The sequence below is a fragment of the Ambystoma mexicanum genome, chromosome 12 (genome assembly GCF_040938575.1).
Source record: "Ambystoma mexicanum isolate Mex_15411 chromosome 12, UKY_AmexF1_1, whole genome shotgun sequence".
NCBI classification, from domain to species: Eukaryota; Metazoa; Chordata; class Amphibia; order Caudata; family Ambystomatidae; genus Ambystoma; species Ambystoma mexicanum.
The window spans coordinates 406,955,472-406,971,525 of NC_090936.1; the positions used below are offsets into that span (position 1 = coordinate 406,955,472).

At 46.4% G+C, this 16,054-nt stretch overlaps 1 protein-coding gene across 3 annotated transcripts in view; it reads left to right on the forward strand.

Moving 5' to 3' along the window:
- LOC138513577 (ubiquinol-cytochrome-c reductase complex assembly factor 1-like) overlaps positions 1–16,054 on the forward strand; it is a 778,211-nt gene that overhangs the window by 709,104 nt on the left and 53,053 nt on the right. For all 3 annotated transcript variants that reach the window (XM_069628534.1, XM_069628535.1, XM_069628536.1), the window contains one exon: positions 12,916–13,029. In XM_069628534.1, coding sequence (XP_069484635.1) covers positions 12,916–13,029 — 114 coding nt within the window. The remainder of the gene's footprint in view (positions 1–12,915; positions 13,030–16,054) is intronic.

Genomic DNA, 16,054 nt, shown 5'->3' on the forward strand with positions numbered 1-16,054 from the left:
CCCACCCAAATTCCAACGATCCTACAGAACTAGTAGAGATCTACAATACCACTCTAAAAAGGTACTAGACACCATAGCCCCATTGGAATTCAAAAAAGCCAAGCACATTCTACATGTGAACTCTTGGTTCACACAAAAACTCTCGGACACCCGCACTGCTAAAAGAGCAGCACTAACTGCATGGCAAACAAACTCTTCGACCATCACAAGAGACAGATACACCACAATCGCCAAACAATATAAACATCCCATCGCCAAGGCCAAAGCCGCCACATACAATTCCAGAATCCAGAAAGCCAACTCCCAATGAACAGTTAAATCGCCATTTACAAAGAACTGTCCATCCCGCCTACATCCACACAACCTATAGAAAAAAACAAAACATGGTGCAACAACATCCAACACGCCATGTTAAACAAAATCACAACTCTCCAAAACAAAATCAAGACTCAATACAACAAACTGCCCAAGATCACTCCGCCCTCATCTGAGCCATTAACCCTCCAGATGGTCCAAGACCCTCCACATTCCACAAACAAGCCTACACTCCTCTCATCAAGGGAAGTAACAATCCCTGAAGTCTTACTAATCATGAAACGCATCAAACCCTTGCTATGTAAAGGAGACATATGCCCAGCCAATCTAATCAAAGATTGTGCAGCTGCCCTGGCCCCATTTCTCACCACTTTCATAAATGCCTCCTTCGCCAACAGCACTGTCCCATCAGCCCTTAAGGAAGCGTGGGTTCGACCACTATTAAAGAAAACCACCTTAGACCCAGACTCCCCTAACAACTATCGTCCAATCACCACCGTACCATTTCTGCTAAAGATATTGGACAGAGCTGCCTATATACAGATACAGTCGTACCTGGAAACCCACAACATATTAGGAAAAAGGCAATCTGGTTTCCTCCCTCGTCACGACACGGAATCATCCCTATTAGACCTCAAGAACCATCTACTAGAAGCCATGGACAAAGGTCAATCGCCACCCCTCCTACTCCTGGATCTCTCTGCTGCCTTTGACTTGGTTGACCACAAGATCTTATGTAAACATCTAGCTAACAATGCACAATTCTCCCAAGAGGCCACCGCCTGGATCACTTCCTTCTTGGAGGGTCGAGCTATGCGGGTCTTTTCGGACCAAGCCTCAGCTTCTCCAACTCCCATTGAATGCGGCACAGTACAGCCCCCACCCTTTACAACCTCTTTACCCTTGCACTTTTCAGAGACCGAGAAGACTTCGGCATAGCTTTCACAAACTATGCCGATGACGCACAAATTCTTCTCCCCTTAACAGGAAACTACGAACAAGACCTCCACACCCTGCAGCTAACATATGCACGCATTCAGGCTTGGATGGCAGCCAATGGGCTCTGCTTAAACGGGGAAAAAACTGAAATCCTGCTAGTAGGCCCCAAAGAAGCACTAAAAAAACTGAATGTGAAGTATAATTAATTCATTATTGATAATACTACCATTACAGCCTCCACATCAGTTAAAACCCTTTGGGTTTACCTCGACTCTACCCTAACTATGGACAGGCAAGTCAGCGCCATCTCATCCGCCGCTGTCCTCACCAAAAAAATTATAAATGCAGTAAAACCCCACCTGGAACGCACTACCCCTCAACTTAAGAAGCGAAGAATCTCTCGCAGTGTTCAGAAAACTGCTAAAAACAAAGTTATTTAACACCTTTTACAAATTTACTTTCTCCACCCTGTTCCACTGTAACCCTTGGAACTCTTTCTCTACACTGTCGCTGAACATATACCAACCTCTTCACTGCCTATGTATTACCTGCCCTACTGTACTAAGTAACTTGCTGTAATAGAGCCACGATGCCTCCAGGCCGTTGGGCGCTTTATAAATTCAAATAAAATAAAATAAATAAAATTGTGTGGACAATGTAAACCGTTGCCTCCAAGCGAGGTTGAAGGTTATACCAAAATGTTTTTAATGTATGAGGCAAAAAGTTAGATCTTTAAAGTACAATTTTCAAATATATATTCTAAAGGCCTACGTTTTAGAAACTATTCTAGAACAGAGCACATTAAACACTTTTAATTTGGAAAATTATACCGCCCACTGGGTTGATTGTTATGGAGATGGATGATGCTGCTGTCTGGGGTGCACTTCAGACAAATATGTTGCTGCCGGCGGGAATTTACGGGGGGTGTCTAGGATTTGCATACCACAGGAGAAGTTGGCAATGATGGGCAAAAAAGTGTCAATCCATAAATTGATCGAAGGGTGGAATCTGACTATGAAATTCAACACTCACAAGGGGTACGCACGTAAAAGATAAAGAAGTAACACAGTAACATCAAAAGTAACGTGTAGGCTGATGTCACGACTCATGTATATCCCACCTAGTGCGCCACACATAAGGAAATAGGGCGCTGCACAGGGAAAGACATGCGCAAAAACACAGAAGGGTTGGGTATATTAATAAACAGTTTGGTTATATCTTAGTAGGCCCAGGGCAGACTAGACAGAAGCCATTTTTTAGTTTGAGAAGCCATAGCTCACTGTGAAATTTAAGTTCTGCTGACACTTGCAGAAATGCGAGATCAGCTCGCCAAGGGTGAGACAGCAAGAAGCCCACAGTAGCTAATACATTTTTGGCAGAAGGAAAGGTTTCTCATGGGAAGAGAACTGCAGCTGAGTATCAGGTGCAGGCCCACACAATAAGTTGAAGGTCATTGGGCTGGGTACCAATGGCCCAGGTAGCAAGTACAGCATTAAAAGAGAATTAAATGAGAAATTTGGTTCCACCTACGGTGTCCTGCACAGTTTGTTTTATTCAGAGCTGGCACGATACAAGAGAGGAGATGGGAAGTGAACAGGTGCAGGGGGCGAGGGAAGTGGGGGAACCAATCCGGGGACTGGGATATGGTGTTGCAGAGGCCCTAACAATACTCCTGACCTTGTTGCTGTTCCCTCATAATTCTATTGGATAGAGTTGGTGGAATGTTGTGGCTCATGCTGTCGCCAACGAAGGAGTCCATTCCACATTGTCGTATTTATCAACCTGTACCTTAGCGGATGCCAACCAATGGAATGCCAGATTGTCTGCAGGTCAGCAGATAATGATTTAATTGAGGGGAGGGGCGCTTAACGGTCATGACGTCGTGTTGAGGGTGATGTTCCAGGAAATGTTTTTATCGAATCGGGACATGTTATACATATGAAATTATAGGGGTCCCGTGACGACCCACCAATTATTTATTAGCACATCCTCAAAATTGTAACGAGTGACAAATTATGCTAATATGAGATTTCCTTTTATAAATATTGCAGCTTTCCCAGTTGACTGTTTAATAAAGCAGTGTTTTTTTCTTGCACAGTGTGCTTTTCTTTTGGATTATTTTTATGTTCTTTGGATCACCCCTGGAGACCCCTGGTCTACACATGCATATAGAGAGCTGCACCCACATATTCAGAAGACATAGTATATATGTGGGTTCAGAATTGAACATATAGATTTCTGAGAACAGTCACCTTTTGCATGTACCATGGCCTAACACATAACCTATGCTAACCTTTCATTGCCTATATGTTAAGTGGCCTCTACATAGCTAAAACTTTCACTATCTCGTACCTTCACAGTGGAGTTGTTGCGTATCTATCTTTTGAATGTTAATTGATATATTTTTTCTCTGATACCATTCTTGTTTTGTTACACAAAAAAAATGAATATTCTGAAAATAAATGTGAAATAGTTAAAATAAGGTAATGCATTTATTTGCCTCATGTTGACAAGTCATGAGAGGATATGATATGATATGACATTTATAGCGCACCTATACAGTGTTTCATGAGTTAAGTTATGTAGTCTAGCAGAGCCGATGCAGAATAGGAATGTTTAGAATGCCTAGTATCTTTTAGAATAGAGAACATTTATATGGATATTGGGTATGATTGAAAGTGAATGCCTTTGTGGACTTCTAATAGCAAGATTCATATAGGCAGGTACAATTTTGTTTGTTTTGAGGATGGTTTGGATACATGTACATTGTATTGATCTCCAGCGTAATGCTAGAGACCCAGTTGTCTGAAACTGAACTTTTCTTTTAAATACCTCACTGTCTTTTCTTTGCCCTAAATTATGGGGTGGGTTTGTATAAATGGTAGTATTAGATTAGAAAGAACCACTAGCCACCAATTTAAAAATACACCACAACTCCTAAGTCATCTCCTCAGGTTTAGTGATTCGAAAGTGCTGAGTAAACGCTATTTTGAGTCTATCTAAGTAGTCGCTGGCGATTCCCCTTTATTCTGCTTACAGGTCTCTGTTTGGCTACTGCGTCTTTCTGGGGCAAATCAGCAGAATCGCTGCAATAGCCTATCTCTAGCTTGCCCAGGGCATCCCTGTGCTAGAATCCATTGTCGGTCAATTAGCATGCTGCATGAGCTGCTGCCTCCCCTTTGGTGTCATCACTACTCCCATAAACTGATTCATATCCACCCAAGCCAGATTATAGCAGTGTATGAAGGCGAGCATCTCCTCATTCAACTGTTACAGTTTGTCTCTAATCCTAGGAAACTCCTTAACTAAGTTTTGTAAATCATGGGACATGAACTTTAAGCAGGCTGCACTGCTCCGTCCCCTCCTCTGCCAGCCCTCCCAGCATTTGCTTGAGAGGTGCCTGAAGGATCCTAGTATCTCTTCAGTATTGCGAGCTTCCCCAAGCAATGAGGTGGCAATGGTGCGCCCTTCAGTTGACTGCTCAGGAGGCCTCCTGTGGTAGGCTGTTTCGTTATATTTTTGAGGTGCTTAAACTTGTATCGCTTTCCTTTCAACTAGGTGGCTTCACAGAGCCTATTAAAAAAAATTGTCAAAATCACACAAAAAAAAAAGGATTGCGCACCTCCACTGACGGAGTGTAAGTCGGGCATGTGTGGGGCCCCAGAGAAACCCAAAGCACTAGGCTCAGTCTGCACCAGTGCATGATTGCAGTTAGATGTGAGTCTGCTTCAGTGGGTTGCTTGGCTGCCCCTGACGCCTGTGCACCCTGTCCGGCTGGTTGTGCGGCTGGCATTATAGTGCTTCCTTTAGAAAAGAAATCTACGTTATACTCTGCAGTATCATTGTCATGGTCTTTCTGTCCAGCATTAGTTTTTTCATCTACCATCTAGTGGCACAGCAGAGTGAGCATCCATGATGCTACCTTGTTCGGCAGGAACTTAATGTGTTGCTGCAATCCGTCATTTGTGTATTTAGACAATTTACCATGGACTCATTCTGTCTACATGTAACTTCCTCCAACCACGTAGCATATACCCCCCACTGTCTAGTGCTCACCTTTACCTTTTGCTTTCCAATGACGTCTCAACGCACCTAGTTTTTCCAAGTTGAAGTTTGCTTCTATTAGAAACTGAGTGTGCCTGTTACTGTCAGCAGGTGCCACAGTTCAAGAAACTCGCTCTTAGCACTGTTAACGTTGGTGTACATAAATTGAGCATGGGTGCCCCAACAAGGGGTCACCACCTGCTTCAACAGTTTTTTGCCCATTTCCCTTGGTATATTAACAATTGCCTGCAAACAGTCTCCCTGTAATACTCTGACTCCACTCCTTTACGGCCCTGAGAAGGAAGGGGGTTTTACAGAGACTGTGCAGAATGATCCTGAAGCGGGCTACAGGGCCCTCGCTCCATACTCACTCTTGTTTCCTTATTTATGATGTGAGCTATCCCTTTCTCTTTTCCTCCTTCCCAGTTCATGCCTTTTCATTCCCCTTCTTCAACAGAATATCAATAAACAGAAACTGTTCCTTTCAAAGGGCTCTCAAACCAGACCACATTAAAAACAGAATACCTTAAAACCAGAACCTTAATATACCAGAAAAACCTACCAGCTCTTACCATACCCGCCTACCTACACTATCACTGCCAGTATTTTCCCAAATCTATCCCTGGGTAGAAAAAAATATGATTGTCAATGCCACAGTGATGAAACAGACAAAAAGGAGCACAACAACAAAGACCCAACCCAAATCTGCATAACCACGCCTCCTGTTGTTTCACCATCATAGCAAGACCCTTGACTCCCCTGAAATGCTAGCGAGAGGGCATAACCTACAAGCTTCCTTCTCCCGATTAGCCTTTGGCATTTTAAACCAAGATCCCTTATCTCTTTCATTGGTGCTGGCGGGGCTTTCGAGAGGATGTCGTCGGTAAGAATGGCGATGCACCCTCGTTGCAGGACAAGTTCGAGTCGCAGCACCACACTGACAGAGTAATCAGACAACCATCTCATTTTCATGGATGGAAAACACAAAAGTGATTAAAAACGATCTATTAGTTTGCTTGCAAGGCATACAAGCAGCATCCCCTGTTAAACCATTCCCTACTGGCTAACCCAACCTGCCCTCGAGATCCATATCTTTTTATAGATGACTGGTCACATTTGCATTGAATGATCGAAAATATTTGGGCAATACCTGCCGGCATGTTCTCCCCGCCTTATTCAAAGGGCTCATCATGGTAGTTATTCCTTTCATTGCCACTAATGTATGGTAATAACACTTCAAAGAACTTTCCGTCTTGCCCCTCAGGCTTGCCCCCTTAGGGCATCTGCCCCATGACCGCTTCCGATCCTACTGAACAGCTCCTTCTTTAATCCTGCCTGTGCCTATGTGATCCACTGGCCCTAGTTTAAATGCCTTGCTCCAATACCCTGGATGGTGGAAAGGCTCAGAGTCTGCAGTTTTGGCGCACATGCACAGTCCAGTTCATATAGGATACTAGTTGTCCAGCTCCAGCTGGGGAAAAGGATTTTCACCAAACCAAAGTCTGCAAAAAGAAAAATAATAAATGTTAGGCACTAGGGCAGGTACTGATACAAAAAGGGGGAAAAAGCAGAATAGTCCATAAGGAAGATATCCCTAACGGAAACTCCCCCCTACCTCTTCTCCAGCGGCCCCATTATTTATTTATTTGGCCTGACGACAGAGCGCTACCACAGTGGTTATGTATGTATGAAAAATAATGTATTCAAAGTCAAGATTACTCACACTCTGGTGTTCATCACTATTATTGCCTTTCCCCCTGCCTCAGGTGACTCCAGTATATGTCCAATTATTCTTCCTGTTATTTATCTTCAATTGTTGTGTTAAGTATATAACATGAATTCAAATGTTTCCAGCCTAGAAATCTTAATTTCTGATTAATGAACAAGAGCTTAATGACTAACAATTCTTTAGTCATGTACACACTATTTTGTGCACTGTCGCTTTGGTACAAAAATGGGTTTGAAGGTGTTCAAACAGAGATCTTCAGCCACTCTAGTGTGAAAAAGGTTTCATTGGAGTTGCTCATACACCCAAATATCCAAAAGAGTGGAAAGGTCCAATGTTCTGGTCAATGTCCGCATTTCGGATATATTTTACTTCTGCTCATACAAAATACAATGCATGGAACTTGAATTTCATATAGCTGTGTTGTATTTTCCCTATAAATGCAGAAAAACAATACTGTGGATGGAGGTTTACACTGCATCTAGTTTTTTTGCATTTATTGTATTTCGTGTATTTGATCAGTGGGGGTGGTCTACCAAGGAGTACTTTGTAACTAAGGCAAAAGTTATCACAAACCCCATGTGAGGTTCTGTATGTCGAACAAATACAGTGCAGTGCCACTAGGGTACCGAATCATAATTCGCCAGGGTAACTATTATGGGATGGTACTTTAGATTTAAATATTGGGGTTTTGGAAGAGGATGGAAAAGCTGGATTGTGGCAGATGATGCATGACAAAGTGGGATTTAAGCATCTACCTTGGAGAAGGGTCTCTCCTAGCTCTTCGATGATTTGTGGAGACTCCCATTTCATAGTGTGGCTGCTTGTTCCACACAGGCTGCAAGGGACGGTCATTTTGTCTACAAGATATTATCTTTTCTATACATTTATTATCTTAACATGTGTCTTGTCCTCGCAGCCCCCCACCCCCTATCCTATCTCTTTCATTAAGTCTTGGCAGGAAGATGTCAAAATGGGACATCCTGGTCTCCAACCCAGGCCTCCCTATCGCTGATACCTACACCTGATACCTACACCAGTGCTTCCGCCAGACAGACCCTTACCAACATCCTCTTTGTCGTTCCCTCTCCAGGCCTATGGAACCCCATATGGTCTCTGTTCTTTTCTTCTTCGCCCATTAATAGTGGCAACCGGTGGGAGGCCCTCCTGGCCCTCTTCCACTCCTCCAGGACCATCATTAATGGTTACCTAAACGTCACCATCCTAGTCCAAGGCCCTCAGGCCAACCTCTTCCTTTTTGATAGACGCTTCCCACGCCTTATCAACTTCCTTTCTTCTCCTGCTGTTCCTTCTTTCCCCTCTCTGGCTCCTCTGTCGCCTCCATCCTCTGCCACCTCTATGGCTGCCTCTGCTGCTTCACCGGCCACCCTGTTGCCTCCTTCCTCTGCCACCCCCCTAGATCTTCTGCCGCCTCCATCCTGTGCTACCTCTATGGCTTCCTCTGCTGCTTCCCTGGCCACCCTGGTGCCCCCTTCCTCTGCCACCCCTCTGACACCAACATCCTCCTCCCTGGCTACCTTGCCTTCTCCTCTGCCCATCCTCAGGCACCTGCAACACTTCCACAGGGTGTAGCTCTGACCTGTACCCCTCCACATATGCCGTCTCCTGGAAGAACTAGACTTGGATCTACTCGGTCTGACTGAGACTTGGTTCACGGCCAGCTCTGTCACAAGCTTTGATACTCTTTTCTGATGGCTACAAGATCCTCTCTGAACCCAGAATCAAACGTCCCAGTGAGGGTCTTCCCAGAGTGGATCCCTGCTTCTATCATTCCTATGCAGGACTACTCCTCCTTTGAATGCCTGGTCTGCAGGCTCCCTATCTCTCCTGGCCTTTCTCTCACTGTGGCCACTATCTACAAGGCGCCTGGCTAGGTTGCCCCCTTCCTCTCTGAGTGGGCGGGCCTCTCCTCACCTCTACCTCTCAATTTCTCCTCCTCTGAGACCTTAACATCCACCTGGATGCTACCTGCCCTTCTTCAGGACTCTTTCACAACCTCTGCGACTCTCTCTCTCTATATTCTTCCCTCTGGCCCGACTCACTCTGTAGAGCACACCCTGGATGTTCGGATCTCTTCAGACCTCCCCCTTTCCAACTCTCTCACCACTGCTCTCTCTTGGAGTGATCACTTTGTCCTTTCCTCCCACCTATCCCTCTCAACCCCTCAGGCCAAGCCGACTCCAGCACTGCCGCCTAACTTCTTGGTCATCCGACCCATGAAGTGTGTGTCATTTGAGGCTTTTGACGCTACTTTCTCTCCTCCTTCTGCATCTTTGACTGACTCACACCGTGACACATCCCTATCTAACCTTCATCTTTCTATCACGTTTGATGTACTTGCCCCTGTCATGAGGATCCGCTAGAACCCCAAATCCAAGTACAACTCTTGGTACGATCCGACGTCGTCACCCTCAAATGCAAGTTCTGGGTGGCTCAGAGGAAGTGGAGGGCATCAGGTGCACCCTCTGACAAACTGGCCTGCCACCTGCTCCAAAGACAATACAAATTCTGTCCTCGCCAAGAAGAGAGCCTACTTTTCAGCGGCATCTAACAACTCGGTTGAACTCTTCAAAATCTGCAATTAGCTGGCCAATCCTGCTGCAGTTTCTACCTCTCCTGTTCCCTCCCATGCCCTCTGTACGGCCTTGGCATCTCATTTCATCACTAAAACTCGGGACATCCTGTCCGCCCTCTCTTCCTCTTCTCCTGCCCTGCCTGTGGCTGTTCAGCCTCCTGCCTTCTCTTCCTTTCCCTTGTTCTCCCCAGACGATGTTTCTAGGCTAGTCCGATCTATGAAAGTCTCGTCAAAACAGGTTCTCTCCTGTTCATCCAGAGTCGTCAAGGACCACATCGACACCCTTGCTCCAGCCTTAACCGATTTATGCAATCACTCCTTTGCCACTGGAACCTTCCCCTCCCCCCTTAATCACTCCCTTGCGCACCCCCTGCTAAAAAGGCCCTCTGCCGAACCTTCCTCTCCGGCGATCACCTGATCTCCATCACTCCTTTCCCGGGCAAACTCTTGGAAAGCTGGCCATCTCCCAGATTAATCTGCAAACTGAATCTGTCGGTTGTCTCCACGTCCACCAGTCTGGCTTCAGAACCGCAAGAAGCATGGAAACTGCTCTCCTGAACACCTGTGAAGACCTGCTCTCGAACCTTGAATCTATCCTTCCTTCTGTCCACATTCTCCTCGATGTTTCTTCTGCCTTTGATATGGTCAACCATGCCATCCTGCTCAGTCACCTCTGTGATAACCTGGGTATCACTGATTAGACCCAGGCTGATCTCCTTTTTCACTGATCGACCCTCTCCGGTCCAACTGGGGTCTTTTCTCTCTTCTATCCCTCTCTCAGAACCTTGGGGTCATCTTCAGTCTACCCTCTCCTTCTCTCCTCACATCTCTGACATCTCTAAGAAGTCAAACTATCAGCTGCACCTCCTCAGAAGTAGTCTTCCTTTCCTCACTTTCCCCCAGAAGCTCACTTTCTCCAGAGTTCTGGTCCTCTCTAGGCTGGATTACTGCAACAGCCTCTTTCTAAATCTTCCTGCCTCTACTCTACGACCTCTACAACTTATTCAGAACAGGACTACAAGACTTGTCCTTGTCAACAAGCCCAAGGATTGTATCTCTCCAACTCTGAAATCTCCTCAGTGGCTCCCAGTGGCGGAAAGGATCAAGTTCAAGACTCTCTGCATTGTCCACAAGGCTTTCTGGGGCCTGGGACTGCACTCCCTCGAAATCTCTCTTCCTAAACATCTCCCTTCTCGAGCTCTCCGCTGATCCACTTCCAACTCTCTGAGGGTCCGTCGCTTTTGCAAGCAGAGAGTTGGGGGCAGATCTCCATCTTCGGCTGGGGCCCCCCTCTGGAAGAGCCTCCCTGCCTCTCTCAAACTTGAGCAGAGCCACCTCCGGTTCCGGAAGCAACTCAAGACCTTCCTCATCACTTCCGCTTTCTCTCTTCCTCTCCCCTGCTGATGTCCAGACTGCTTCACGCACTGGTCACCGGGCTACCCTCTGAACTTGGGCCCAGGCTCCTGCATGTCCAGTTGCACTTCACACTGCCTCCCAGCTCCCCTTGCACTTGTGGTCTGTATCTGCAACCCTACAGTCCCTTCTCTCTGCACTTATGAGCACCCGTTGGCTGCACCCTTGAATTACCTGCACTGAACCACACGCTGGCTGCACTTTTGAATTACCTGCACTTCTCCCCAACCCCCCTGCCCTCCCCGTCGGCACTTCTCCCCTTTCACTTCCCTGCACTTGCGCAATCTGAATGACACAGTGTCTAGAAAGATCACTGTTTTGTCCTCCCTTTGTTTCCCCCTCCTTGTCTTGTCGCGCCTAGAAACACTTGTGTACAGGCGCGTTATACATGCCATATCATTAACGATAATTCATAACTTTTTGTGAATAGGAGTCATGCTTGTAGTTTGAATCTTTTTTGTTCTGTCTGTGCTGAAGCAATGTGTTCAAATTAACTTTCATCCCTGCTCACCCAGCAATTGAATAAAATGCAGCATTGAATGCGGCCCGGGGGAAGGGCAGGAGGGGTGCTTACTAGACCATTAACAAGTGTGTTGCCACTATTGACGTGGATGAGGGTAGGAAAAGTGGAACACAAATTGGATGCAGCTAGATGAACTTAATTGTTTAAAGGAGGCTCTGCTGGAATTGGGTTGTTTTTTTATTCCAAGCTCACATATTCTTAGGAGAGCAGTTAGTGCATATATAAGCATAGTAAGTTGGTGCAGTGGGTCACGCCGACCAAAACCATGTCTGTGGCCATTATTGGACCCAGGGTTCCAATGCACCACCATGAAAAAGTAACTTCACTTGTTCAAGGGAGTGGGGAGCATCTTAGAAACTCCAGGTACCCAAATTGAGAGAAGCAAAGACATGTAGCATTTGTAAATTGTACAAATGTATAAATGTAGCATTCTGTGGTAAGTGACCATTGGGGTGGTGAGTAGGAACTTGTGATGGATAGTATCAAATGCACCCACTAGGTTGAAGAGAATGTCTAGGCTGGTGTAACAGTTGTCTGTGATTCAGAGGTCGCAATTAAATACCTGAATGGTTGTCATTTTTATTGCTACACCCTGGCGTCCACCCCACTGCTAAGCGTAGAGTAGATCAGATGGTGCTGATCGATGGGTGATGTGAGTAATGGAACTGCTCTTTGCAGTATTTTGTCAAGGACTGGAAGATGGATGAAGGGTGGTAGTTGGATATTTTCTGGCTTCCTCAGAGAGTGATAATTTGTTAGTGTTTTAATGAGGATAAGCATTCATGGATTTTGATGTTTGTGATGGTGTACATGGTTGTGAACTCACCAGACCTATATGAGAAATAATTGTTGAAGCTCCTGGGAGTGGATCCTAAAGAAACCCTGGACAGTCATTGGACAGTGATTGATTGTAGATCCTCGGTGTGCAATATGTCTAGGGCTTTCAAAGGAGATTGTGAATGGGGAGGTAGCTGTTATGAATGGCTAGGTAGTTCTGTGTATAATGGCAAATTAATTATTTAGAGCACTCTTATGGAAATATAAGATTAGAATTTGACACCTTGGTGGTCCATATCACTTTCATACCAAACTATCAGTTTTTCATTATGCCATTAGACTTAAGGGCACACATTTCAAAGTAAAGTTGCAAGCTACTTGGCAAGCATAAAGAGTCAATTTCCCCCTCCTTGTCCATCTGCATTTAAGACACAATTTCTTGCTTGTCTATGGCTAGTGTCAAGTGCACATTCTGAGGCCTGGTATTAATTTGCAATATCTATTAGTACATTATTTGGAAAGTTGAGTAGCGTAATTCTGATTCGAAATACAGCTACCAATTATGTGTCTGATTTTCTTCAGGGAATACTGTCGGAAGACCGTGTGCTGGGTGCTGCCCTTTGGCGAAATTTCTTCAGCAAGCAGTGTGAGGATCCAAGACAACTAGAACTCATGGTAGAATATGTGCGCAAGCAGGTAGGAATTTTTAGTTCAGTTTGCGCGAATGTCCTATTTTGATTGTTAGAAATTACAATCTAAATGTGTATTACATTGCATGGGGGAAAGTTGGAAACCCAATTGTATGCATAAAGTTGTGAATAGGAATATGATGGTAGAAATGTACATTACAGTACCTATGTGGAATTGGCTAAAGAAAAAACGAAATCCTAATCTGCAGCAAAACCCCTTGGCCGTCTTCCTTAGGACCCCCACCCGTTGCATCATCCTTAAACATAGACATTGCAATGATCTTCACATATAGATTTTAAAACTTCTTTTGACTGAGTCAACAGTGATATTTTATGGGAAGTTATGGAAACTTTGAAAGTTCCAAGTGACATTCTAAATCCCATCCTGAGATTTTATGAGGAGAACTTTGTGTTTGTACGCCATGGCCTGAGGTGTCGAGGCCACCAAAATGTTCCCCCATTATAAGTGGTGTTAGGCTGGGGTACGTCTTGGCGCCCTGGCTATTCTTGATTGATATATATATATATATACATATCAATTTCTGAGGCTTGTGGAATCTGCTTAGATCACATGCTGTGCATAGGCCGACATCTAGTGGAAGCTGCGGAGTATTACAGTTTGTTTTTCGAAACTCGAAAATTGGGTGTCGACACAGGGCGTGCCAGTAATACTATCCCTAGTGTGACGTCCACTGTACCCATGATCCCTCACACGTCTAGGACCCTCAGATTGTTTTTTTCCGCCATGCTGGTCGGAAGCACTGAGCAGAGTTCCCTGACTTAGTCAGATTTTGCTAATATTGTTATATATTTCCCCGTTTATTCCACCTCTACGTCGAGTCTCCGAACATCGACACTCGACTCCGGATCGGAGAAAATTGAACAGTTGGACTACAGCGACGGATTTGGGCCTCGGACGGCCTCTGGCCTCGGCCCGGGCCTCGGTAGTCCTCTGGACTCGGCCCTGCAAGTAGGGAGAGTGGGGGGTGGCACATATCCTACACTCTGTTTAATATAGGTACATTACTTATATTCCTACACTCCCAGCGCGCTGCCATAGGGTGCGTATGGAGGGTACCCCCTTTCAATTTTGCCCCAAGTGCAACCGCAAGTATCCTTGGGTTGACAGACACGCTACGTGTAACCTCTGCTTTCCGAGGGACCACACCGAGGCAAATTGCAGAGCGTGCAGTCGGTTTAAACCGAAGGCCCTTAAGGACCGTTCGACAAAGCGTTGGCCCCACCACACCAGGCGACAAGAGGCCATGGCCGCGGAAGGTGCCTTCAGCGATGGCAGCGACGCCGTACTTTCGGACGGCGAGGGCAATGTGGCGTCGATGGACAGCCAAGCGCAAGTCCCCGACCTCGGAAGGTTGTCCGGCAGGGCAGCTATGGGGAAGACCCCCGGCGACACGAGCGCTACCCACACCACTTCCAGCAAACAGAAGTCCAACCGAGACTCGACGCACATGTCGAGTTCTCGGCAAGAGGCACATAGAGAACGGTCCACTGAGTCGGTGTCCTCTGGGCGTTCGCGTTCGAGATCGCCTCATGACACCAAGCAACCCTCCACTGTTGCTAAAAGTGCCTCGCTCCCCTTAGTGACTGAGGTTCGGTCGTCAGAGGACGACGCCGACCTCTACCCCCAAGCCACACTCCAGGAGTCGGTGTTTGCAGGCAGCGGCAAGGCTGCTACCGAATCCCTTTCACTCTCCAGAGACAGGGACTCTACCCCAGAATTTCGACGCAAGGCATCGAAAAGCTCTGATGGGGCCCAAAAGTCGGGGAAGCACTCTTCCACCCACGGGGAGTGGGGAAAACAACGAAGTAAGCAGTCCCAGCCTACTTCCTCTCCTAAACTACATTCTACTCCACCTAAACAGACGGACAAGTCTCAAACCCCTGTCCTTAAGGCCCCTGTTCAGGCCAGTAGGTCTAGCCAGGACAAATCTCAATCTGTTGTCCCTAAGACCCCTGTTCAAACCAGTAGGTCTAGTCAGGATAAAACAGAGAAAGCACTCCAGGAAAGAGTTATTCCCAGTTCAAAGGAATGGTCCAGTGAGGACATAGACAGAGTAATGTCAAGGATGTCATCATTGGCAGATTTCTATGCCAAGAACCCGGAACACTTTCTCTCTTATACACCAGAAGGGGCAACTCCCTCAGGCTCAAAGGATCCAATACCCCCAAGTAGGAAGTCCCGGGGTGAAGCCTTCTATATACAGCCCTATTCTAAATACCAGGAAAATCCATCCTTTGTTGAGGATCCAGACGTGGGCATGTTCGAAGAACAAACTGGGACAGGCTATTACGGGGATGATGAGGACCCAAGAGGAGGAGGAGGAGGAAGAGGACGACCCAGATACATACAGGGTAGATTCCCCAGTAGAGAAAGAGCCTGCGGTTACCGACTCCCCGGTCGACAACCAACCTCTCCTGAATGAGGTCCTGTCCAGAGCGGCACAGCACTTCCACATTGACACCCAAGGTGCTCAGGAAGAGAAGGACTTTGCAGAGGAACTGGTGGGAGAGAGGAGACCTGTTGCTCAGGCCATCCCTATCCTTAAGTCAATACAAAGGAGGATAGACCCTTCCCTTGTTAACCCCAATCTTACTTGGGCAGTAAACCCCAGAATTGAAAAGCTTTTCAGGGCAGCCCAATCTGACCCACTATACAGAAGGGGACATCTCAAACCGGACTCCCTGGTTGTTACAAACACCCGTAAGAGGGCGGGGACACCCTTGTCATCGTCCGAAGCTCCCCCCGACAAGGAGAGCAAGAAGATTTATGGCTTGGGCAGGAAAGTAGCCTCCACTTCCGCCTACCAGGCAAGGATTGCAAACTCCACCACCCTGCTGGCTAGTTACAACTGCCATCAATGGGAAGAAGTCGCGGCTCTCATAGACTCTGCCCCAGAACCCTTAAAAAGCCAATTGGCACGAGTTTCGGCCAAGGGGAGAGCCCTATCAGGTTACATTTTAAAATCAACCTTTGATGCCGCGGATAACGCCGGCAGATTAATTGCTGAAAG